This window comes from Rhinatrema bivittatum, chromosome 2 (genome assembly GCF_901001135.1).
Source record: "Rhinatrema bivittatum chromosome 2, aRhiBiv1.1, whole genome shotgun sequence".
NCBI lineage: Eukaryota > Metazoa > Chordata > Amphibia > Gymnophiona > Rhinatrematidae > Rhinatrema > Rhinatrema bivittatum.
Window position 1 is genome coordinate 511,525,545 of NC_042616.1, and position 26,787 is coordinate 511,552,331.

A 26,787-nucleotide genomic window follows, 5' to 3' on the forward strand; every position below is an offset into this window, starting at 1 on the left:
AGGGCGACACCCATTGGCTGAATTTAGGGCCTATGAGTGCAGGGTTCCGGAATGATCCCTGGTGGGTACCTCCCCTCTTCCACCCTGGGCCAATAGCTGACACTGTGATGACCAGACTAAGATAGGGAGCAGATATTGAATACGGGGAAAAGTCTCCTGGGTTGCTGCCAATGAAGGCTCACGGTGTCACATCCCAGGCTCTGATTCGGACTGAGCTGGAGGCCCAAAGGAGGAGGAGGAAACCGCCAGGTGATAAAATAGGAATGTAAAATACTGAACAGCTAAATGGTAAGCAAAGTCTTCCCATGTGGTCTTAGAGATGTAGGAGGTAATTTAAAAAGTCATTTCTGTAGGTAAAACAGTACTTTAGCTGCAGAAAAGGGCATTAAGAAAATTAACCTGGCTGAGCAGTTATCATGCACCTTTATCTGCAGTAGGGGGTGGGGGTCTATTTACGCACATAAACCTCTGAAACTTTTAAAGTATGCACTCATTTTTTTCTCAGGAAAACCATCCACACAAATTAGCAGGTGTAAATGTGTATGGGTAGTTTGCCTAGGTGATATATTTTTCAGCTTTTTATTTCAATGTGAAACCAAGTGCATAATTTCACTGAAAATCAGTGCAAAGTCCACGGGTAAAAGATAACCCGTGGACTTTGCACCAATGCATGAAATTACAAAATTATCCCCTAAATATATATCTTCTCCCAGAGCTTCTCTCATTCTTTCCCTTACCCCTCTAGCCCCATGGACCTTTTCTTTAGGATCAGGGGCCAGTCCAAGACGCAGCAGTGAGAGGCCATGGAGGTGCAGGGGCTGCAGACTGAGCCAGCCATCTGCTCTATTCTGAGGCCCTGGTTTTAGACTTTTGTTGGCAACTCTACACTGCATCCTGTTAACATTTTATTGGTTAACTGCAGTAGTTGAAATGGTTAACTTTTTAAACAATGAGTTTGATATTCAAAGATTTGTCCGGCTAACTTTTAGGAGCAGGGAAAAGCCAAGACTTGAATATTTCTCCCTGCTGAGTGTACAAAAGTTACCCACATATAAAGAGGACTTCCCAGGACATGGTTTAACCTTAGCCAGCGATCGCAGATACTGAGATCTGTGCCCGTAAAGTTATTCACCTAAATCCGGTTGTAACAATGCTTCCTTAAAGTTAGGTGAATTATAAAGTTATGCATGAAACTCTATCCCAAGATATTCAGTGACAGACTTAACAACGTAAGTCCCACAGAATGCTGTGTGCATTTATCCACTTGCCGGCTTTCTGAATATATTGGCCTCCCAAAACATATCCTTAGTCAAAAACAAAAAGGTTTGTCTCTTAGCATCAGGTGATGAGTGGAAGCATTGTTACTTACATGGTGGACATTTGGCGTGCTGATGCTCCTCCTCACGTGCCTGGCCTTGGCGGACATTGCTTCTTTGACAGTCACAGCCTGGGCACAACAAGAACAATCACAGTAACACATCTTGAGCCGACCGCAGTGGCTACCTCCACCCGGATGGCTCGAAAATAAAAGGAAAACCATTTAAAATAGAAAAGTGAGGATAAAACAACTATTGTGCGCTGCTCTGTTATCGCCAAAAACTGAAACAAAAAAAAAAAAAACCCCAAAAAACTGGACTAGTTTTGCATTTAAACTGGAGGGGAGGGGGGAGTATAGTGCTAAAATACAGTGCTACACACAAACAAAGCAGGTGAACATCAACAGATAAGAAATGATAGTTGCCCGAGGTCCGAGGCTTCACATGCACCAAGAGAAAGCTGTTTCACAGCCAGCAGGGTGGCACCCTGCAGAGAACACTATCAGAAAACAGGCTGTCCCTGCTGCAGCTACAGGATAGCTTCAGGGTGGAATGGGGGTGGGCGGTTTTAAGATGACAGGTGCCACGTCCCAGGGAGAAAAGCCCCAAACTATGCAGATAATAAAAATCTTACTTAAATAATTTCTCTTTTTGGAAATATATGGCAGAGCAGCTTTTCAAGTTGCTTAGTGCTGTGCAAAGGAAAATTGATTCTTACCTGCTAATTTTCATTCCTGTAGTACCACAGATCAGTCCAGACGCCTGGGTTTTGCCTCCCTTCCAGCAGATGGAGACAGAGAAATTTTCACTGACACTGGCATATAACCTGGTGTGCTACATGCAGTCCCTCAGTATTGACCTGTACCCAAGCCAAGATACCACTGAACCTAAACAAACACATCCCACATAACATGTTCCCTCCGAACAAGAAGTAGGATGTGGAAAACTCCCTAATGGGAACAATCCTTTCCAATGTTAACAATAAGAAATCCAAACGAACCCCGTGCCATTCTTCAGTCTAGTTACAATAATAGATCGAGCGGACTCTCTAATCCTCTTTACCCCAACTGGGAGGGACTCTGGACTGATCTGTGGTACTACAGGAACAAAAATTAGCAGGTAAGAACCAATTTTCCTTTCCTTGTACGTACCCAGATCAGTCCAGACTCCTGGCATGTACCCAAGCTTCCTTAAACAGGGTGGGACTGCGAGTCCTGCTCAAAGCACACTTTTACCAAAGCCCATGGCATCTGAAGTTTGGACATCCAAATGATAATGTCTGGCGAAAGTATGCAATGACTTCCAAGTAGCCGCCCTACAAATCTCTTGCGGTGACACTTGCTGACATTCGAACCAGGATGCTGCTTGCCATCGAGTAGAGTGAGCTCTCAGTCCCCCAGGAACAGTGCGACCCTGACGTGAGTACGCCAAACCTATTGCTTCTTTCAGCCACCGCGCTATGGTGAATTTTGAAGCCTTATGTACCTTTTTTTGTGCCACTCCATAGCATAAAAAGATGATCCGATAACCGAAAAATATTAGTGACCTTAAGATACTGCAGCAAGGCCCGTTTCACATCCAAAAGCCTTATCTCTCTCACATGAGGCGCAGTTGTGTCCAGAGTTGGAAAAGCCGGTAGTTCCACAGACTGATTCACAAGAAAAGACAATACCACCTTTGGAAGAAAAAAAAGGAACTGTATGCAAAAAAGACTCCATCATCCATAATCCTAAGAAAAGGATCCCTGCATGATAGAGCTTATAGCTCTGAAATTCTTCTAACGAAACAAATTGCCACCAAGAAAACAACCTTTAAGGTAAGATCCTTCATAGTTGCCCTTTGGATCAGTTCAAATGGAGGGACTTTCCACCCCATCTGAAGAAGGTGAATGTGGGTCTCAAACTTCCTCTCTTTCGGATGGAGACCCTACATTCAGTGATTGCAGCAGTGAGCAAAGTGAGTTTTTGGCCTCTCTAGATTTGACTGAAGCTTACTTGCACATAGCAATCTGGCTGGATCATCAAAGATTTTGGAGGTTCATGATTCTCGGGACACATTTTGTGGTCCCAAAAAAGGGAGGGATAGTTCCTTCTTTTCTTATGAAGGTGGTATCATCTTTTTGTTTGAATCAGTCGGTGGAACTACTGGCTTTTCCAACTCTGGGCACAAATGCGCCTCATGCGAGAGAGTTAATGCTATTTGGATGTGAAACAGTCCTTGCTGCAATATCTTAAGGTCACTAATAGTTTTCAGCTATTGGATCATCTTTTTGTGCTATGGCGTGGTGCAGTTCACTTTCTTCTGATCCAAGATCCGGTGGAAAGTCCCTCCCTTCTTTGGGACCACAAAATAAATGGAGTACCTTCCCGTTCCCCCACAGGTATAGGGACGATGCTCCCAACATCTGTAAACGGTTGATGGTCTCCCAAACCACCCACCTTTTGTTTGCACATTCGCACGGAGACATCAAGTCCTTTAGTGAGTGAGCAAACTCTAAAGTGTGACCTTGTTTTATCACGCTTAGGACCCATTGGTCCGATGTGAACTTGGCCCACTCCTTGAAGAAAAGAATCGACCAACCTCCTCTGGCCGGCACAGAGGAGTGGACTGGCCTCGATTCATTGGGCAGACTTGGAACCTGATGCTCCCTGGCTGCAACCATCTCCGACTGGCTTTTGGCCTCGAAAGGACTGGTTCCAGAACTGCTGCCTCCCAGTGCATCTCTGGGCTCTTCCCGAAGCCTGACTCTGCTGAAACTGCCGATTCACTCAAAAGTGAGGCTGGGTGGAGAAGGAACCTTTGCTGCCCTTCAGCTTATCCTCCGGTAACCTATGTCCTTTATTCTCACCCAGATTTTTCACGAGCTTCTCTAAGTCCTCTCCAAAAAGCTGTTTCCCCTTAAAGGGTAACGCCCCTAGCTAAGACTTAGACCAAACGTCCACCGATCAGTTCCACAACCAAAGGAGCTGTCTGGCCGAGACCGCAGGACATTCGGATGAGGTCATATAATGCATCTGCCCCATAGGCCACCACGGCTTCTAGTCACTCAGCCTGCTTGGCCTCTGACGCTGACATCACCTTATCAGACTGTAACAACTGAACCCAGTGCAAACCAGCCCAAAGCATATAACTGCTGCATACCGCATCCCAAATTCCCAGGGCAGACATCAAATATCTTATTGAGTTGGACCTCTAATTTCTTGTCCTGCATATCCTTAAGCACAGCCGAACCAGCCACAGGACTAGTTGTCTTCTTCGTAACAGCCGAAACTGAGGCATTCAGCTTTGGCAGCCACAAAAATTCCAACGTGTCCTCCAGCAACTGATATAACTTGTCCTTAGCTCTGCTAACCTTCAGACCGGGGCCTGGAGTCTCCCACTCCTGGAGCACAAACTTCTTTACCGACTTATGGAAAGGGAAACCCTTTGCCAGACCTCTTAAGCCCTCTATGACTGGGTCCACCTCTTCCTGATCAGATTCTTCTTGCAGCTCCTTGATCCTTTGCACCTTAAGGACACATGGAATCAGGGGCCAAACTTCTTCCCTGTGGAAAAAAGTCAAACCACCTTAGGATCACCCCATCCACAGTTGGGTTCTGGCCCTGCCCCTCATCCAGATCACGATGGTCCAGAGAAGAATCTACCTTTGGGGGTTCCTCAGCCAGAGGCTCCCTAACATCAGACTCTCCCGAGTGCTCGCTTGCGTCTTCCGAATGCTTACGCTGACTCAGGACTCATCCGCGCCCTTTTGGGCTGCTTGGAAGGTCGCAGGTCCTGTGGTCCCTCATGCCCGGAAAGATGGCGTCCCGCAGCCTTCCTGGAGAGATATGCCTTGTGGAGCAGTAGCACAAAGTCCGGAGAAAATCCTGCCACATCCTCCCCCAGGGAAGTCCTCATCCTCCTCAGACAGAGGCTCCCGAGCCCCCGGACCTCCATGGGTCTCCGATCAGCTGGGAACAGAGGTGGGGGGAGGGCTCCCTCTCCACCCGCAGTCTCAGCTGCTGCTGCAAATGAAGCCAAAATAGCCACTGTTCCTGCGTGAACCGGGAAGGAGCCGGCAGCTGCATCAGGATCACCCGCAATCCCCATGGGTCTCGATGCCTCCCCGATGCTCTCTGTCCCAGAAAGGCAGCAAGAACAAAGGCCATTTTGAAAGAGGTGCGCGCGTTTCCCTACACGCCGAACACCGGCTGCCATGCAGCATGGCCCCTGCCAAGCTGTTGGTGCACATCTTGATCACCGCTGCGAGGACGCTGAAAAAACTAAGTTGATCACTTGCCAGGCCACCTGCACTTTGCCCCACCAAATGAACCACGCACTATTTTCTTTTTCCTTTTTTTTTTTTTTTTAAGCTTAAATCTTTAACAAAAATACTTCCTTGAAGCTAGGCAGCAGGCTCCGGGCATCCTCCTGGGGGGGAGGGAGCTGGCACTACCAGTTTTCCATCCCCGGTGGCAAAAAGGACTGAACCAAAAAGGGTCCCCAAGCCCCTGCTTGTCCACCACCAAACCAGAAGGGATGGCCCCACCTGCCAACTTTCTGGGAGGAACTCTTCCCTCCTAAAACCTAACTTTTGCTCTCTTTTTTTTTTTTTTTTTTTTTAACTCTCAGACTGCAGGTTTTGCACTGCCACCATCTGCTGGAGACAGAGAAATTCCGAGGGACTGCAGGTGGCACATCCCGTTATATGCCAGTGTCAGCAAAACTTTCTCTGTCTCCATCTTCTGGAAAGGAGGCAAAACCCAGGAGTCTGGACTGATCTGGGTATGTACAGGGAACTATTGCTAGATCACTGATGTTCCTGGGGATGCAGTGAAATCTTCAGACTTTGCCGTTTATAAAATGTGCTCTGCTACTATTGCTGCTTTGTCTGTTTTAAACTTTACATTTTGGAAATACTACTGATGTTCTGTTCATTTTATACCTTGTATTTTTATGAATGTTGCTGTTACACGCCTTGCGGATCTTGAAAAGTGGAAAGTAAAGATGTGTAATAGACAAACTTTAAAAGGAAACTGAACACGTTTTTAGGGAAAAGGAATTTGGTGGGTACGACAATACAGTCAGACTAATGGAAAATGCTGAACCAGGCACTTCAGTTGATCACTGTATTTGAAGTAAAGAATGAATTTTTTTTTGGCAGACCAGACTACAGATGTAGAGTGCTTCGTTTCACCTTCCCAGGGATGATCTGACTGAGGTGATAAGGACTGGATGGCTGAAGGCAATCCTCAGAACATTAAAGCCTATCCCCGGTCAATTGGCTGAAGGCAATCCTCAGAACATTAAAGCCTATCCCTGGTCAAGTAAAAAAACAAAACCCAAAAACATTTAAAAGGTAGTCCCAGTCACGTTTCAGGGCAGAGACGCTCACACCACAGTCCCTGTCAGAACCCAACAACTCTGTGAATTCCAGCTGTCTCTAACCGCGTGTCACTGCAGATCCTTTTTTTTATACTGAATTCTGTCACAGTGTTCGTAATCCCCATCTCCTCTGGCAGGCAATTCCAGGCATCCACTATCCTTCTCAGTAAAAGGAGCACTTCCTCATTTTTCCCCCTAAGCATCACCGCCTCCAACTCTGTATCAAGGCTTCTTGTCCTTGGGCTTCATCTTGTATTGAAAATGTGAAGTATTTGTACATATCTGAATGCTTCTGTCATTTCTATGGCAGCTTGGCCTTTTCTAGACAGCAAAGTGCGAGCTCGCTAAGCCTCTCTGTGCAGGGATTGTGCTGCAGACCTGGCACCGTTTTGTCAGCCCTTTCTCTGAACTGCCTCTATTCTCTCAATAAAGTGCAGCCTCCTGAACATGGAGCTGGAGATGGGGGTCTCAGCTGTGACCTATACAATGGCAAAATACCTCCCTTATCTGCTGCTTTATATTGTACTGACCAGTAACCTTCAGGTAGTGTATGAGAAGATTATTCCCAGACTCCTTTAGTTCAGTTGCTGGCTTTTGTCCTTAAAACTGCTAAGCAAATGATTGGGGGTTTTGTGCTCCAAATTCATAATTTTACACTTCAGTGTACTGAACTCCAGGCTTTATCATTTCTCCTGGCTTTGTAACCGAAAGCCTATTGGAGAAAAGGTTTGACTCATTGGACATCTAAAAGCCTTATGTCAAGCCAACCAAATAAATAACTATGGATACACCTACGGGGGGGGCGGAGCCATTTTAATTTAGCGGGCTTTTGAGCCAACCAAGCTGAAATGCATCTTTGAATAATGTGACTCCTGGGCTGGCTCTGCAGCAGTGGCTCCCACATTGCACACCTTCACCTCCCAGCTAAGGTGGAAGATCTCCTGCTCTGGGGAATAAGTGTGCTACATTCCTGGCAAAAGGAGCGACTACAGAGTGGCAGAGGGCCGCTCCCGGCATGAGTTGTGTCCCTGCCGTAGTAAGGACGGAGGGAAGGGTATCGAGAGGCAGCTGGGTGTTTGGTTTTCTTTAAGACAGCCACACTGGTTCTTGCTTGTAAATTACAGGAAGGACCCCACAATACTATGCTCCGATGGGGAAAATCTGCCCCAAAGCACCACAAGACTCAAGTGTCCAACAGGTCATGGCCTCAAACTACCTCAGTGGTCAGAAGCTAGAAACCAAATTTTTAACTGAAAGACAAAGAAAAAAGCTTTCTGGGTACATCCTTAGCCTCCTTGAAGTCAAAGGATGGAGGGTTGTTCAGCGAGGAGACGCATATTTTAAATTAAATTTACATATAACACACAGCGCTTTGGCATACATCAGCAGTGCCACAGAGAAATAATACAATACATTTCAGGACAACTTGGGACTTAAATCATCTGAGAAAAATAAATCCATCAGTTCTGCCAATTTTTCAGCTTGGCGGAGCTCTGGCTTTTCTCCTCCATGTGCGTATACTTGCCTGCCTCAGTCGCTCCAGGCTCAGGATATTCTCCACCTGCAACACGCCCCGTGTGTACTTCTCAATGTAGGTATCTCCATCAGACGTACCTTCGTACTCACTGCGCGCTGCCATCAGGGCCAGGGTTTCACGGTCTTCAGTCTCCTCTGTAGCCTAAAGATTTGCCAGGGGTGGGAGTTTATAATGAATTACTGATTCTAAAATAGTTTTGTGTTTAATTATGTCAGGTGGGTGTGATGGTACTCTTACGTGCTCAGCAGGGGTCATGCCAGTGTCTGCTGTATATACACACATACACATACAGCATGTCCAGGATGGCAGCAATGGGATCACTGCATTGCATCCTCTCCTGCTGTTGCTATTACCGTATCAGTTCCCTGCTGGGTTCATTTTCAGACATATTCTCGCTCCCCTAAACAGCATGGCGTTTCCAGAGGCGCAGGAAAACGAGCTTTGCTCCATTTCAGTCATGTTTAACATGTGCAGGGAGTGGAACTAATATAATGAAGTTCACAACTAATACTACTTCATGCCATGAGCTTACAGTGTTCCTTTTTCTCTAGAGAAAGGAAGGGAGGGCCTCTGAGGAGAACTTTCAAAGCCCATTAGAAAATCAACCCTTTCCTCTCAAGGGAGGGGGCACCCTTGTGCAGTACCTTTCTAATGGACCATTTTAGTCACCAGAAAACCACAAGATTAAAATAAAATACAAAATTAAAAGCACATTTTATAAATTAAGATGAGAATTTCAAGCAATGCTCTGGCTTCCTTAACCAGATAATTGTGCTTTAATCGAAAGAAGGATATTTTTTGGGGAGCAGGCATAAATGTACTGAGATTTCAGATCTGCAATATTGGAATTAAATCAGGCTTTAGTCTCAGGGAAACGAGCTCAATAACCTCAGTTTATTTTAGTCCCAGTGAACGCTACCATCCATTAAAGTACAGGTGCCATTGGAAGATGTACCACTAAGTGATTAAACATGGAGGAACTTCGTTGTAACATATGCATAAGGCATTTCAATATTTTTTTTACAGGATCACCTGGCTACCATTAAGTTTTTATTTGGTTCTCTTATGTCACCTGCTGTTGTTACTTATGATTAGGAAAAGTAAAAAGTTATGGGATAGGTGGCGATGTCCTTTCGTGGATTGCAAACTGGCTAAAAGACAGGAAACAGAGAGTAGGATTAAATGAACAATTTTCTCAGTGGAAGGGAGTGGTCAGTGGAGTGCCTCAGGGATCTGTATTGGGACCCTTACTTTTTAATATATTTATAAATGATCTGGAAAGAAATACGACGAGTGAGATAATCAAATTTGCAGATGACACAAAATTGTTCAGAGTAGTTAAATCACAAGCAGATTGTGATAAATTGCGGGAAGACCTTGTGAGACTGAAAAATTGGGCATCCAAATGGCAGATGAAATTTAATGTGGATAAGTGCAAGGTGATGCATATAGGGAAAAATAACCCATGCTATAATTACACAATGTTGGGTTCCATATTAGGTGCTACAACCCAAGAAAGAGATCTAGGTGTCATAGTGGATAACACATTGAAATCGTCGGTTCAGTGTGCTGCGGCAGTCAAAAAAGCAAACAGAATGTTGGGAATTATTAGAAAGGGAATGGTGAATAAAACGGAAAATGTCATAATGCCTCTGTATCGCTCCATGTTGAGACCGCAACTTGAATATTGTGTACAATTCTGGTCGCCGCATCTCAAAAAAGATATAATTGCGATGGAGAAGGTACAGAGAAGGGCTACCAAAATGATAAGGGGAATGGAACAGCTCCCCTATGAGGAAAGACTAAAGAGGTTAGGACTTTTCAGCTTGGAGAAGAGACGACTGAGGGGGGATATGATAAGAGGTGTTTAAAATCATGAGAGGTCTAGAACGGGTAGATGTGAATCGGTTATTTACTCTTTCGGATAGTAGAAAGACTAGCGGGCACTCCATGAAGTTAGCATGGGGCACATTTAAAACTAATCGGAGAAAGTTCTTTTTTACTCAACGCACAATTAAACTCTGGAATTTGTTGCCAGAGGATGTGGTTAGTGCAGTTAGTGTAGCTGGGTTTAAAAAAGGATTGGATAAGTTCTTGGAGGAGAAGTCCATTACCTGCTATTAAGTTCACCTAGAGAATAGCCACTGCCATTAGCAACGGTAATATGGAATAGACTTAGTTTTTGGGTACTTGCCAGGTTCTTATGGCCTGGATTGGCCACTGTTGGAAACAGGATGCTGGGCTTGATGGACCCTTGGTCTGACCCAGTATGGCATATTCTTATGTTCTTAAATTGCTGATTTTGTATTTTTGTGGTTTTAATTTTATGATTAAGTATATCCCTTTGTCCACTGTTATCTGCTGCGAGCGGCAGTAGCCTACAAATAAAAGTTAAAGTAAAGTGAATGCTGATCCTAGCCAGAGTATATGCCAACATCAAGGCCAACAGCTGATGATAAACAGCGTGGCAATTATGCAGCACTTCCGAATAGCACGAGTTTCCTCAACATCTGAACCGAGTTGCAAACCACAAGAAATCAATGGCCACCCAGTATTTAAAAAGGGCTTTAAAGGTGATCTGGGAAACTATAAATTGTGATAAATTGCAGGAGGACCTTGAGAGACTGGAAGATTGGGCGTCCAAATTGCAGATGAAATTTAATGTGGACAAGTGCAAGGTGATGCATATAGGGAAAAATAACCTATGCTGTAGTTACAGCCAGGAAAGAGATCTAGGCGTCATAGTGGATAACACATTGAAATCGTTGGCTCAGTGTGCTGAGGCAATCAAAAAAGCTAACAGAATGTCAGGAATTATTAAGAAGGGAATGGTGGAGCGCACTGTTAGCCCATGTTTGGACGTGCGTTTTCGACGCGCTAGCTTTACCCCTTATACAGTAAGGGGTAATAGCGTGTCCAACCCCCCCCGAAACTAATAGCGCCCGCAACATGCAAATACATGTTGATGGCCCTAATAGTTATTCCCGTGCGATACAGAAAACAAAATGTGCAGCCAAGCCGCACAATTTACTTTCAGAAATTAACCCCTATCCAAAGGCAGGAGTTATTTTCGGCCGGCACCAGGAAAGTGTACAGAAAAGCAGAAAACAATGCTTTTCTGTACACCCTCCGACTTAATATCATAGCAAGTGGCCTACGGGTCGGAAGACGGACGCTCAATTATGCTGGCGTCCGTTTTCCGAACCCGTGGCTGTCAGTGGGCTCAAGAATAGACATCGGCAAAATTGAGCGTCGGCTGTCAAACCTGCTGACAGCCGCCGCTCCTGTCAAAAAAGAGGCGCTAGGGACGCGTTAGTGTCCCTAGCGCCTCTTTTTACCACGGGCCCTCATTTGCATACTAAATCACACACACAGGAGAGTGGCCTGTGCGCGCATCGGGAGAGCGGGCGCTCACCTCGGAGCACTGGCTCTCTCGCGGGTTTTACTGCATCGGCCTGTTAGATTGTAAGCCCTCTGGGGATAGGGAAATACTTACAAGTACCTGAATGTAATTCGCTTTGATGTGCTGAAAAAAGTGCGAAAAGTTGAATATAAAAATCTAAATAAAATAAATATTTCAAAATATATGATTGGGAGCCTATAGGAGCCTTTTTTAAAATGCTCAGTGGCATCACAGTGTACTTAGACCTACCTGAGATTACAAAACTGAACCAATCTGACCTGTTTTCCTCTAAGAAACCAAAATTAAAATAAAAACAAATGGCAATTATAAACGTGTCGGAGGGATCCCATGAAAAGTATTAGCTGGAGTCACTGGGGTGCGGAAGTCTGAATGAAACTGGATGAACAGTACACAATTTAATAGGCTGGGGGACACAGATAGTCACACATAGTTTAACAGGATATTGGGGGACAACCAAGGCCAGGATGATTTTATAAGACTGGATTCCCTGAAGGGAACTGGGTTACGAACCCCTCCCTGTAACAGTGCTTACCTTTGGTATGTTGGATACTATTTCATAGGTCACACCAGAGGAATAGAGTATATTCTTTAAAGAAATTCTTCTCTTCAGACTCTGCGTAAAACTCTGAACAATGAAACAAAAATCAATTAACCTAATAGGGCACCAACGCATTTATTTTTCTTCATAATTTTAATATAAAAAGTAAACAAAGTTTATTAGCGACACCATCTCTGGTTTAAATTTGCTTGCCACCTGGTAATCAGGGATATTCCCTCAGGATGCACATGTACAGCGCGGTTGTAGGACAGCTGGCATTGCTTTTTTTTTTTTTTTAATTCAGTACTAAATGGATGGCCGATGCATAAAGTGTTACTGCGGCTGATCTGGCCTGTTCTCAGGCCCTACATAGAGCTCTCTATCGGGCCGATACAGTACCGGAGCGCACTGTTATCCCATGTTTGGACGTGCGTTTTCGACGCGCTAGCTTTACCCCTTATACAGTAAGGGGTAATAGCGCGTCCAACCCCCCTCTCTCCTCCCCCCCCCCCAAAACTAATAGCGCCCGCAACATGCAAATACATGTTGATGGCCCTATTAGTTATTCCCACGCGACTCAGAAAGTAAAATGTGCAGCCAAGCTTCACATTTTACTTTCAGAAATTAACGCCTGCCCTTTTATAAGGACTCCTGCTCTGACTCTGCATGGGTTGTGCTGCCAGCTGTTCTCCTTCCTTTTGTGACGGTACCTCCCTCTTCACAAGTTAAGGAATGGCCTGGGAAAGCCTCAGAAGAAAAAAAAGTTTCTGCTCTACCTTCTTGGACTTCTGACAGAAAACAGAGATGTTTATCTCAAAATAAGAAAGAAAGAAAGAAAGGGAATGCCCCCCCCCACACATGATGAGATAAAAGGGTGGAGGGTGCCCCTCCCCCTCCTTCCTACAGCTCCTTCTTCTCCTTGGGTTTTCTTCCCCTGCAACGCCTTCCCTGGAAGGGGAGGGGGGGGGGGATAAGGAAGTAAGGGAGGTGGAGTGGGGAAGCAGAATGGGGTAGAGTTTGGGGGTGCATCTAGCGGGGCATAAGAGGCAAGGGTAGACAGGAAGCCCAGCCTTTACTACTTCTGTGCTGTGGGAAAAGATGGAGGATGAAGAGGGGACACCTACATGGAGCCCAGAAGGTTGGAAACCATGGATGCAGCATCTCCCAAAAAAAAAAAAGCTTCAAAAAGAAGGAAGGGGGAGCAGTGGGGCTAAGGGCCAGCAAGGAACTATCTTGATTGGGCAGTACGATATCTTTTAACCTTGCAAGGCTTTTAACTTTAATATTTTGACTGGATGCTTTAAATTGCAACTTTACATACCGTAATTGATTTTGAGGAGGAGAATAGAGTTGTATCGCCTCCTAGCGAAAGTTAAGTTCTTTGTAAACCGGTGTGATCTATATCCTTTATAGGAATATCGATATATAAAAATTCAAAATAAATAAATAAATAAATAACAGTAGAGAATGGCTATCAAACCAAGAAATGCATAGTTTATAAACCTGAGTAAATATATGCATAGCAAATGAAGAGAGGAATATATGGAAGGAATAAATATGTAAGTCAGGGGTCCCCAAACTTTGTAAGCACATTTTAAATCACTGAGGGCCAGGGGCGGGGGGATGGTCCCTTTTGAGTTTTGATAAGCAGTGGGGGGGTTCTCCCTTGGGAGTCCGACTCTTTCACTGATTTGAAATTCTGTGGAAAGGGGAAGGCAGGGTGCCAGTAAAAATATTTCTAGGAAATTTGCAACCCTGTCACACCCTCAGGAACCCTACCACCTGCCTCCCCTTCTTCCTCAGCATCTACTTCTGCTCCCCTGGGGGAGTGGGAGATGGGTGAATATCAGGGGGTGTGTTGTGGCACACTCTCTCCCACTCACATCCCTTCACGCTTGCTATCTACTTCCCTCCCTTCTCACTGCTTTTCTCCTGCTCCCTTTTCCTGTCGCACCCTACCCTCATCATCACTCATTTTCTCTTCCCACATTCACACTCCCTTCCCTTCCCCCCACTCACATTCCTCTACCCTTCCCCCCTCTTCTCTTCACCCATGCTGCCTTCCCCTCTTTTACTCACCCCTTCCCTCCTCTCACTCACTCCTTTGCCTCACTTCCACATCTCTCTCCTCCCCTCCTTTTCAGTTCACCCCCTTCCCCTCACTCACTGACCACCCCCCCATCTTATGCTGGTGGGGGCTTGGCCTCATTGTCAGCGGCTCACTTCAGAGGTCTGGTCCAGCAATCCCACGAATCCTTCTCCCGTTGGCAGAGCCTGGCCTCCCATCAGTGGCCTCCTTCTCTAGCGCAATCCAGCGGTCCTTCTTTTTCAGCAGCTCTTCCCCTCCCACCCTTGCCAGTGGCTTACTTCTTGGGCGCAGAGTCTGGTCTCCCCAGCAGCGGTCATTTTTCTCCTACTGCTGCATATTTAAAAAATAAATAAATATATATATAAAATGTCCTCCATGGATGGAACGCACCAAAGGAAAAGCTTCTGTGGGCTGAGAAAACAAGCTCTGCGGGTTTGGGGCCAGCCTATGGACCGGAGTTTGGGGACCCTGGATATAAGCGAGCAAACAAATAAGTCACAATTGCATTGGTACAGGAATTGTGGGGACAGTTGTAAGTGGTTTAAAAATAGTGTGGGATAATGGTTAGAAGAGGCGGGGGTCCTTAGGCATGGAAAGAGGCCCTCAGGTGGACTTCTGCCAATAATAAACTGCACAATGTACATTTTTTTATGAAAAAGAAATTGGTGTTGGTTTTTCTACTATTGCTAGCAACCTTCCAGTGAATTTCTACTTCAGGTCTGTACTTACAGAGCCCAAGATATGTTCCTGCCAGGAAGGGATATAAGAGCAGTAATCACTATCTGGATCTGGTGTTTAGGTATATGGAGATGTGTAGTTACATATATGGTATGAATATATATTATATTTTTAGACAGGATGTCAAGAAAGTAACACCGAGCAGTAGGCATAGATGCATATATCAATTCATTTTTCATTAAACATGCTTGAAATTTGTATTTTGTCATGAGAGACTAGAAATTCCATAAGAAACACTTCTGCTGGCAATTTCGGTGGTATGTAAGCAAGAGGAATTGTAGTTAATCTAACTGGATGGGCTAGACTTGGAAGGCATGAACAGAGTCAGAGTCAAACAGCAGAACAGTTAGCAGTTTTTGGAGGCGGGCTTGCCCTGCTGAAGCACAATAGAGCCAGGCTAGGGATGAAGATGTGCTGATGGTTGTTGGAAAGGGATAAGGATTAAGACAAGAAAGATAGCTTTAGTCCTGTTTCTCACCCAGTAGGGAAACCAGTCTCTCTGACCATGAAGGGTGGAGCTGCAGGGGAGGTACTCTCGAGAAGTTTAATGCAAATATATCATTGTTAATTCTAAAGCTTTTGGAACAGACATTCTGACTGAGCTAATTCTGAAACACAACAAAGTTAACAACTTAGCTGTCTGTTGTAGGCCTGGAGTAATGAAACAATTAGCAGCTATTTGTGATGCAGAAGTAACAGGTTGGAGCTGTCTTAATCCCATCAGATGAGCAGTCAAGGTATGATAATGATTGATCCATTGGGCATGAAGTTGGTGAAGCAGGAGGGACACTTGTTTCGATATAAACAGGATTTGTAACAGAAGCTAATACGCTTTTCGTCAAATCTTTTGCTCATTTGAATTTCAACCTGAAGAAGAGAGTATTAGCTCTCAAAAGCTAAAGAAATGTATTAAGTTACTCCAATACAAAAGTATCACCTTATATATAATTTATTTTTGTTAAGTTTATTTCTGGGAAAACAAAAAGCTCTGCCAGCTGACCTCTTCCCAGGATGATAAAGACTGGACATTTTCTTAGTGAAGCAAGATGAGGAGTTTTGCTAAAACATTTGCACGTGCATCCTTGGGGGTGCCTTAATGGAATGCATACTGCTAGGTGGCACAAATCGAAAGCAAAGATACAGTGCCTGCTCACAGATTCTTTCATATCTCCAATTTTTTTTTAAATCACAGCTGATGTCCAAGTCACTAAAAGCAGATTAAGAAATTCTGATGTCATCTGTCTTGGGAGTCAGATGTTCTTTTCACCCTCCCAGTCCAAACTTAGTGTGATCAACCTCAAAGATTGCACAAATACAAAACAGCTCGGAATCAGAACATTATGGTCCATTCTGGAGCTCCCCTATTCTACTTTCTCCTGTGCTGAGGGAATTATCTCTGTTTGCCAAATTTATAGAAGATCTCTCTTAAACTTATAGATCTGTAGGCAAACAACTGGTCCAATAATTACAAGTTGTGTCCCCTTTGCTACTGAAAACACTAGAGACATGTCTGAAATAACTTAAGTCTAGGATGACCAAATTCACCTGGAAATCTCTGTGTACAGAACGTGAATATGATGGCAGCTAAGGATTGTAACTTGTTGCAATGCCATAGACCATGGTTGATCTCAAGTTTTACACTTCCAAAATGACTATGAACCTTCTGTGCTTAGCCCATTTCTTTTCTTCAATTCTGCTGCTGTTACTGCCTCCACCACTTCCTCTGGTAGGCTGTTCCATGCACCTACCACCCTCTCTGAGAAATAATATTTTCTGAAGTTCTTCATGCCCAGTCCCTTGGAAACTTCTCTCATGTTCTAGAACATCCTATCCAATGGAAAAGGTTTTTGGTTTTTTTTCTTGTGCAATTTCTTTTTTTTACATCTTTGATGTATTTGAGAGGTGTATATTCAAAAGCCATTTAGACAGATAACAAAATAGTTATCCGTCCAAAAGGCTTACCCGGCTATATTCAGCCCTTAGCCGGTTAAATTCTAGCAGACTAGAAGTTAGGTGGCTAGAATTTATCTGGCTAAGTAGGGGCGGTCCAGGGTCGAAACTGGGAGGAGTTGGGTTAGCCAGCTAAGTTAACCAGCTAATTGTGATATATTTAGGCGGCTAACTAATTAAGATCGAAGGCTACATTCAATAGTGTGGCTGCACTATTGAATATGCCTCCAAGGTTAGCCAGATACATCTATCTGGCTAACTTTGCTATCCGGTCAGTGTCTGAATATAGACCTTTGAATGTCTCTATCATACTCCCCCACCATTCTCCTTTAGGGTATGCATACTTTGATCTTTAAGTTTCATCTCCTAAGGTTTTTGGAGCAGACCCTGCATCGTTTTTTGTAGCTTTCTACTCTGTCTTTCTACACTAGTCAGATGAGGTATAATCACCTCTGTTCTTCTACTAATCATGCCTCTCCCTATGTACCTGGCTGTTCAAAAAAAGCATATCCAGGACTGACTTGACCTTCTACCAGCCGCTCACTTCACTGTAAACCTCCCACCTGTTCCCCCCCTACCCCCCCCACCCTGTCCGGCTCTTACTCCCTAGAAAAGCTTACCACCATATGTTGGCCTATATTCAGATCAAACTTCCGGTACATCGTGTTACATTTAAGTCAATGATACCTATCGGAGTTAAAAAAAAAAAAATGGTTCCAGTTGCTAAGTTGATTGTTAAGCTTGCTGCATGTACTGCTCCGTTTAATATCTTATTGTAAAGCCTGTTGCTGAATTATTGTTTGCTGTAAACCGAGGTGATGTCCTGTACGTGCCGCGGTATGTAAAAATCTCTAAATAAATAAATAAAAATAAAATAAATACCTAGCACCCCTCTGGCTTTGACCAAAGCCTTCTCATTCTGTTTTATACTTTGAAATCATCAGATATGATCACCTCAAGGACTCACTGCTAACTAAGGCCTGGATTCACCATTCTATCGCAGAATGGTGAATCCAGTGAAAACGGGGGGCGGCATTACTAACCTTATCACTGCCAGCGAAGACACCGCCGAGTCCGCCTCCTCACCGCCCGCCTCCTCCCCTCGCCGCCCTCCGCCCCCAGCATGCTATCGCACGCGGAAAGGTCCTTTTCGCATGCGATAGAGGCTTATCGCATGTGATAAGCCTTTGAAAATGACCCCCTAAATTGGAATTTCACCGTCTGTTCAGTGCATCATAAATGCAAAGATCCAATGGTTACCTGTTTGTTATAAACATTGACTGCAATCCTTTTACGTAACACTAACTCCATAGCAGCGGGGTGACTGAGCTGTACTGTAGTCTTTACTATTAAATAGATCCTTTCGTTCTGCGGCGTGACCCTGTTCAGATGCACCGACTCGTGGACAGTGGAATCCCAGGAAGCAATGGCCAAAACCTGAAGACGGGAGACACCGAAAGCATCAAGAACAGCACTTTCTAGCTCTTATTAACCCAAAGCAAACCGATGCAGAAAGAATCACTTGCAAGGTAAAGAACGTACACAGAGGGCAGATTTCAGTGCCATTCGCCAGCCTGGCTGAGAGCTGACCTTCTCTGCTTGCCTGTAAGACACTCAGGCTTCCACAGAGCATGCACTTTTAGCCAGGGGAAAAACAGCTGTTCAAGGGGATGGGAGGGGGTTTAGGTCAGGGAAGTAAAACAGCCCGTGTACAGAGGCTTTCCAACAGTATACACCCAACTTCACTGCCTTAACAAAGAGAAGAGCAAAGCAGTACACAGGGCACTATCAGCATGCATGCTTTATGTTAATTGATCTTCAACGATAAATTATATGGATAGTTTCTCTTTGAAAATGAGCTGCAACGATAACTAGAAAACGAATGCTCCGTCACGTCTTATTGTTCTACTCTATACAATAATTGATCTGAGTAAGATACAGGCCACCTCCAAAACGGGGAGGCAGTTAACAAATAGTTTTAAATACAAGTCCACCCTCTACACAGCTGGGGGAAGTGCAGCAGCTGCATTACCTCGTCATCGCTGTGTTTGATGATGGGGAGGTAGAAGAACTGACTCCCATGCTCCTTTGGTAGGATAGAGTTCGTTCCTGACGCATGGGGGCCCGTAAGCTGCTCATTGGCACTAAGGTCATCGGCTGCAGAAAAGAAGTCAGCCAAAAACATTAATTCCACAGACAGGAGTCAAACAAGTAACTCAGCTGCTCTGCTTTACAATCCCTGAAAAGAAGGGTCAGAGCTTCCTCTCTTCTCTCCTACCACATCCAGTGACAATGATACTGGGGGGGGGGGGGGGGGAGAAGCTGCTGCACCAGGGCCCACACAGTGAAAGGGGGTCCGCCATAATCAAGAAGCACCATGGCAGAGCCAGCTCCTGCAAATTGTTGCTGGCGGCAAACAAAACAGTTGCAGGTACAACCGGCTCCTGCCTGGGGCCACAGGGAAGAAGCACTGCCGAGTATGAGTTGGCTCCTCCCACATCACGCAGCTGATTGGCTCTTGGGAGCAGAGTGAGCCAATCAGTCGCAGGAGGCAGGGAAGCAGCCACAGGTCAGATATGCTTTCTCGTCCAGCTCCCATCAGCACCTGGGAGGTAGGGGGTGGGGGGTGGGGAATCCATCTCTGTCCTCACGGCAACCTCTCTCCTATCCTCTACCTCTGGGTGTTGACGGGAGCTGGACGAGAAAGCATGTCTGACCTGTGGTTGCTTCCCCGCCTCCTGCGACTGATTGGCTCACTCTGCTCCCAAGAGCCAATCAGCTGCGTGAGGTGGGAGGAGCCGCCTCATACATTCAGCAGTGCTTCTTCCCACTCTTGGCTATTACAAGTATGCAGAGAGAGCAAGAGGGAGAACAGGGTGAGTGTTTTGGAGGGAAGGAGGGGGAGGGAGAGGAGAGGAGTAAGAGTACTGAGAGAAGGAGCTGGATGGGTGAAAGCACGGGGGAGAGGGGATAGAGTAAGGGGAAGAAAAGTGGGGGGGAGGGGGAAGAGTTCAGCACAGGATGGGGAGGGATGTTTTAAAATGCTGAGGGGGCGGGAAGGGATGCTTGAGGGAGGAGAGGGGATAAATGTCAGAGGATGAGAGGTTGAGGAAGGGCAGAAGTGAGAGACATACCTGGTATGGTAAGAGGGGCCCTCCCTATTTCAGGACCACAGCAGGCTTCTACTCTTATCAATGATCAATATTGTACAAACACTATACAGGTGTCCTTGTGTATAGGTGCATTTGTATTGGGAATTCTGCAACATTTTAATCAATGTAGTAAACATTACTGTAGCCTAAACCTATTACAAGATAAGTCTAACTCCAGTAGTTAAAAATGTGTGCACATTTGGGGGAAGGGAAGGAATCTCATATGGTCATTGCCCTACCAGTGACCACATCACTTAGGAAAGCCAAAGGATATTAACTATTTCCCTTACTCCTTGTAGTGCAGGCTCTAGCAGCAGGATCCCACATAAACAGAATCCATTCTTTGTAGGTTCTGATACTTTCCCTTGGGCTAACATTAAAAACTACTCCAGTGTTGCTTTCAAGACCACACAAATCACTTCTTCAGCTGTTATTTTATTCCCATTCAATTCAGCTACATTCCTGAATTATTTTTCTAGTTTCTTTTAAGCCACTGACATCTCACAGCTGGGTGCAGACAGTGGAAAATTAGAATGAGCTATGATTAACGCCCAGAATTTAGATTCTAGGGTTTCAAACTGTGGTCCCTCAAGGGTTGCAAACATGTTAACTGACCATAAAGAAGGGCCAGTACATGCAAATAAATGTCAAAAATATTCACCGTGGGTACCTTGAAAACCAAACACATGCGCAGGCTTGGAGAACCTTAGGATGAATAATGTGAATTTTAAACGTCATCCTGAGAAAGGAAAATCTGTTCTTACCTGTTAATTTTCATTCCTGTAATAACACAGATCAGTCCAGACAAGTGGGTTTTGCATCCCTACCCACAGATGGAGGCAGAGAATAAAAACTTTTCAGGCACTGCTACATAACCGAGAGTGCCACTTGCAGTCCCTCAGTATTGACCTGTATCCAAGTCAAGATGTCCAAATCAACAAGCCCCAAAAAACTCTGGGCAAGCAGAGACTCAAAGTTGGAGCCCCCTAAAACTAGGACTCCCCTGTCTCAAACAAGGAATATAGTAACATAACCTATGTACACTCTTAGTAATTCTGCATATGATTACACACTGCCAAGCCACATCCAGAAGTGAGGAAGTCTTTCGAAAGAAGGGGATGGATCTTTGGACTGATCTGTGGTATTACAGGAATGAAAATTAACAGGTAAGAACAAATTTTCCTTTTCTGTGCATAACCCAGATCAGTCCAGACAAGTGGGATGTACTCAAGACCCTCTAACCTGGGCAGGAACTCGAAAGACTCATGTGCAACACACTTTCCTCAAAAGCCTCCTTCTCTGGCACCCGCACATCCAAACAGTAATGTTTGGTAAGTGTGAAGAGACGACCATGTCGCTGCATGACAAATCTCTTGTGGAGAAATCAGTTGACACTCCGCCCATGATGTTGCCTGCGCTCTGGTGGAATGCGCCTGCAACCTTTCTGGCACCGACTGACCCTTACAGATGTAAGCTGTATTTATCGCCTCCTTCAGCCATCTGTACTACCTTCAAGTACTTAATAAGAGCCACCCCTGATTCATCAATTGTTTATACTCTTTGTTTACTGCGTTCTTAGGCCTTTCTTTCCAGCTGTCTATGCTTCCAAGTTTACTATCCTTGTTGAATGTAACTTTGTTCATCCTGTTCAAACTATTGTTTTTGTTACAGTTCCCCAATTCGATGTAAACCGATCTGATATGGTCATTTAACCATGAAGGTCGGTATAGAAAAGTGTTAAATAAATAAATAAATAAATAATCTTCAAGCGTGCCCTTGGAAGCCTTATTTCCTTCTTTGCTCAGCTGAACAAGACAAAAAGATGATCTGATTTCTGAAAGGCATTCATCACCTTAAGATATCGCTAGAGGATTCGCCGCACATCCAATAAGTGAAGCTCCCTCGCCAGAGGAGCATATGGTGACAAATGAGGAAAAGTTGGAAGTTCGACCATCTGGTTAACATGAAATGAGGAAACATCCTTAGGCAAAAAGGAAGGAACCATACGTAATGAGACACCATCTTCCAAAATTCATGGGAAAGGGTTTCTACACGACAATGTTTGCAGTTTTGATATCCTCCTAGCCAAGCAAATGGCCACCAAGAAAATGGACTTCAAGGTTAAATCCTTCAAAGAAGCCCTTCTAATTGGTTCAAAGGGAGGACCACACAGAACTCAAAGGACCAAATTAAGGTTCCAGGCCACACATACCTTCTGGAATGGAGGATGCAGATGTTTGTCCCCTTTAGGAAATGCAGAACATCCGGATGAGCTGTCAATGGTCTTCCCTGCACCTTACCTCGAAGACACCCCAAGGCAGCCACCTGAACTTGGAAGGAATTATAGGCCAATCCCTTGGCCAAGCCATTTTGTAAGAAGGCTAAAATCCTAAGGAACATCCACCTTCAGTGGTTGCAACTTGTTCTGCAAACACCACGACTCAAACACTCTCCAAACCCAGATATAAGCCAAAGACGTGGAGGGCTTCCTTGCCTGAAGCAACATTGTAATCATAGGTTCGAGTATCCCTTCAAGCGGAAACATTGCCTTTCAAAAATCAAGCCGCTAGACAAAAGCGATCTGCCAAGTCTGAAAAGATGGGTCCCTGCTGCAACAACCCAGGCTGATGGGCCAAGCAAATGGGACCGTCTACCATGAGATGAACCAGGTCTGCAAACCATGGCCAGCGCAGCCACTCAGGTGCCACCAGAATCACCCTGCCCGGATGAAGTTCGACACAACGCAACACCCAACCTATGAAAGGCCACGGGGGAAAAACGTACAGTAACAGCTCTGTCGGCCACAGCTGAACAAGGGCATCAATGCCCTTGCAGCAGACTTCTCTCCTGTGACTGAAAAGTTGAACCATCTTCACATTTCTTGAAACCATCATGAGGTCCAACTCCGGCCTGCCCCATTTGGTCTGTATTAGGGCAAAGTCTCCGCCAACAATTCCAATTCCCCTGGATCCAGCCACTGTTTGCTGAGATAGTCTGCCTGCATGTCGGCCACATGCAACACTGCCAGTCCCATTAAATGGCTCTCTGCCCAAACAAACAGTTCCTGCGCTACCAGATGACTTTTTGTTCCACCTTGCCAATTGATGTAAGCAGCCAGCAATATTGTCTGAGAACACTCGTACTGTCCTTCCTTGAATGAGGAGAAAGGCGAGCAAGGCTTTGCAAACTGCTCTGGTCTCCAATTGATTTATTGACCAGGATGCCTCTTCTGGTGACCACTGTGCCTGGGCAGTTTTTCTTTGACAAATCGCCCCCACCGAACCTTTGAGACTGGCATCCATGGTCACCACCGCCCAAGTTGGGCCTTCAGGTCCATTCCTTTCTCCAAATTGGGACGAGACAGCCAATGTGAGAGACTGGACCTGGCATCCCCCTGAAGTGGTAAAGGAAGCTGAAATTCTTCCGATAGTGGATTCCAATGGGATAAAAGGGCCCTCTGAAGGGTTGCATGTGAGGAAAGGCCCATGGAATTAGCTTCAGCGTAGATGCCATAGAACCCAGGACCTGTAAATAGTCCCAGACTCTGGGAACCGAAAGTCGCAGAAGTCGGAGCATCTGATCCTGCAATTTGATCACCCTCTCCGTGGTCAGAAATACCTTCCTGATCCAGGTATCAAATCGAGCTCCCAGATATTCCGACAAGCGATTCTTCGCCAGATTCATCACCCAGCTCAACAAACGCAGGAGCAGCATGACTCGAACTGAAAGACTATACTCCATTTCTGACTTTGCTTTGATGAGCCAATTGTCCAGGTATGGGTGAACCAGGATTCCTTCCCTCCTGAGTGCTGTTGCCACTACCACCATCACCTTTGTGAACATCTGTGGTGCTGTCACCAACCCAAATGGAAGGGCCCGAAATTGGAAATGCTCCCCTAGGACCATGAACTTCAGGAACTTCTGGTGGTTGGCTCTTATGGGAATGTGGAGATAGGCCTCTGTCAAATCCAAAGATGCCAGAAACTCCCCCTTGGTGCCATAATCACCATCTGCAACATTTCTATGTGAAAGCATGGCACCTGGAGGGCCGCATTGACCCTCTGCAAATCGAGGATGGAGCAAAAGGTCACTTCCTTCTTGGGCACCACGAAATACACCGAGTACCTTCCTTGTCCCAGCTCCTAAGAGGGAACTGAAACAATTGCGTGCATGAGCTGTAACTGCTGTACGGTGTCCTGCACCGCCTCCCGCTTGGACAGGGAGATGCAACGGGAGACCACAAAGGCGTCCCTAAGCATACGAAAAAATTCTAAGATGTAACTGTCAGAACCCGTTGTTCTGATGTGATCCTGGTCCACTCCTCGTAAGAGAGGTACAGCCTCCCACAGATGGCGTCTGGAGAGGAGCAGACCAGCTTGACTTCATTGGCCAAGCTTATTTCAGCTGGCCCCCAGGCTGACCTCGTCATGGGAAATCCCATGCTGCACCTAAAAGGACTGTTTCCTGCCCGAGCCCTGCTTCTGCGCTGTAGGCAACTAACTTCTGCTTGATTGAAATCTCCTCGCATCCTGAAAATGAGCACGCGGTAGAGAAGTCTTCTTGGTGGTAATTTATTTTCCTTCGACTCCCCCAATTGCTTCATCAGTTGCTCCAGATCCTCTCTGAATGGCAACTTGCCTTTAAAGGGAGTTACACAGCTAGGCTTTAGACCACGCATCTGCTGCAACCACAGAAGCCTCCACGCTGCGACAGCGGAGACCACGTTCCTGGCAGAAGTCCAAACCATGTTGTACAGGGCAACAGCCACATAGGCCACTCCTATCTCTAAGCAGGCAGGCTGAGCGGCCTCGTTTGTCACCCCAACACCTTCTCTCTTGCCTTCTGAACCTAGCACAAGCAGGATCTCTGCATCAAACTCCCGCACACCACCGCACTAAGGCTTAAAGCCAAAACCTCAAATAGCCTTTTTACTCTTAGAACTCCAGACTGAAGGTTTGCACCTCTACCATTTGCTGGAGACAGAGAAATACTGAGGGACTGCAGGAGGCACTCTCGGTTATGTAGCAGTGCCTGAAAAGTTCTTAGTCTCTGCCTCCATCTGCTGGTAGGGATGTAAAATTCCCAGTCAGGGAATGTTGTAAAATAAGCTACAGAAACAGCATTTTATTCCTCTCTCAATTTTAATAGGTTCCGGATGCAGGTGCTACCTCCCCCACTCCAGGGCTCATGGGAAACTCAGGAGTGGACACCAGTGTCAGCCAGCAGAGCAACCTGCAGCCACTGGAAGCAAAATTTCCAATTTGAAAAGTATAAAATGCAGTCTCTTACCATTCAGATCCAAGAAGAGAACGGGTATATGTGTTTCCATTCCAGCAGGAGGGGTCCTAAAAGTAAGATCAAACAACTATCAGTGCAGCCTGGGTCAGGTGGAACATCGTGAATCTTAGCTGCATCACAAGGTACCCATCTATCACTAGTCAACAGTCAGGATCTACTCCCTAGACAGGAGCATAGAATGAGTAACACTTATTTTGTTTATATACAAAACCATGGAGTCTGCTATGGAGAAAGTTCCATTTCTGAAAATGATCAACCATTATGTCTGATGAAGTTTACAGAAGTCTTAAAACATGACATCTTGTATCATAATAGCACCTTAAATCGGTATGCTAATGGCAATGCTGATTATTAACTTAAAACCATCCCGAGTAAAAACTGAGTTGGAATTTATACTTTAATACATATAAAATTTTTATTTTTTTTGGGCAGGGTTGGTATCTTTTTAGTTATTTCAACAAAATATAAAACAGGCAAAAACTCAGTAGTAGCAAAACTGAAAATATCAGACAAAAGATGTCTACAAAACAAGTGCCTGACTTTCAAACCTAAGAAAAAAATTCACAATGGATAGCCCTCACACGGGCTGAGCTGGGTATACAGCCATCACTACGGATTCAGAGTCCTAAAAAATATCTTACATTTCCCTTATAACGTAATGCAAGGATCCGCATTGATATGCACCTATTTTATAAATGGAAGTGCATATATTTTACACAGGAAACACTTGTAAACTGTGCATGACATTATCCTCAAATTTACAAACGGAGCGAAGTTATTTTATATAGTAAGTGCATATTTTGTGTGTGAGATGCTATTTTGCATACCTAGTTTTAAGCAGCAATTCACCAAGCTCCCTACTATTCACCTGCACCCCCTACCCAAAGTCTGCAAGCAAAAGAAAAGTGAAGTTTGTGCTCCGCGACGCAAACAGCTGGAGTACAAGCGTGTGTGGAAGCAGCACACGCACAGCTTACAAAACATTTACTTGCGCGCGTACTTCTGAACCCTACCATGGAGATGCCTTTGATAGTACTCGCGAACCAATACACACAAAATGGTAAAGCACGTGTGCATATCACCACAGTCGCTTACCATGCGACTTACACGTGTAGATGCTGCTTTCATAGGCACAGACCACACAGAGCTCCTGGAAAATTCACCTTTGTATCTCTCGACATGATAAAAGTTGACTTTTTTCAGATGGCAAATTTTGTATTGGTATATAGTTTAAATGTCACTTGAAATCAATGTAAAAGTTTTTCAATAAAAAAATTGACTTAATTGGATCGGGAGAGATGACTATGCAAAATTATGCACATTTGCCACCTAACTGCAGCAGAATCTTGAAAAGTTTGCCACAGAGGGCTGTGGTTTTAAA

The 26,787-nt window shown here is 45.1% G+C and overlaps 1 protein-coding gene across 7 annotated transcripts in view; it reads right to left on the minus strand.

Moving 5' to 3' along the window:
• The window catches only part of KIF13A (kinesin family member 13A), a 374,589-nt gene that overhangs the window by 25,533 nt on the left and 322,269 nt on the right, over positions 1-26,787 (minus strand). For all 7 annotated transcript variants that reach the window (XM_029590723.1, XM_029590721.1, XM_029590724.1 and 4 more), the window contains 6 exons: positions 25,398-25,453; positions 18,989-19,113; positions 18,217-18,393; positions 12,174-12,266; positions 8,206-8,358; positions 1,370-1,447 (listed from right to left, as the gene is read on the minus strand). In XM_029590723.1, coding sequence (XP_029446583.1) covers positions 1,370-1,447; positions 8,206-8,358; positions 12,174-12,266; positions 18,217-18,393; positions 18,989-19,113; positions 25,398-25,453 — 682 coding nt within the window. The remainder of the gene's footprint in view (positions 1-1,369; positions 1,448-8,205; positions 8,359-12,173; positions 12,267-18,216; positions 18,394-18,988; positions 19,114-25,397; positions 25,454-26,787) is intronic.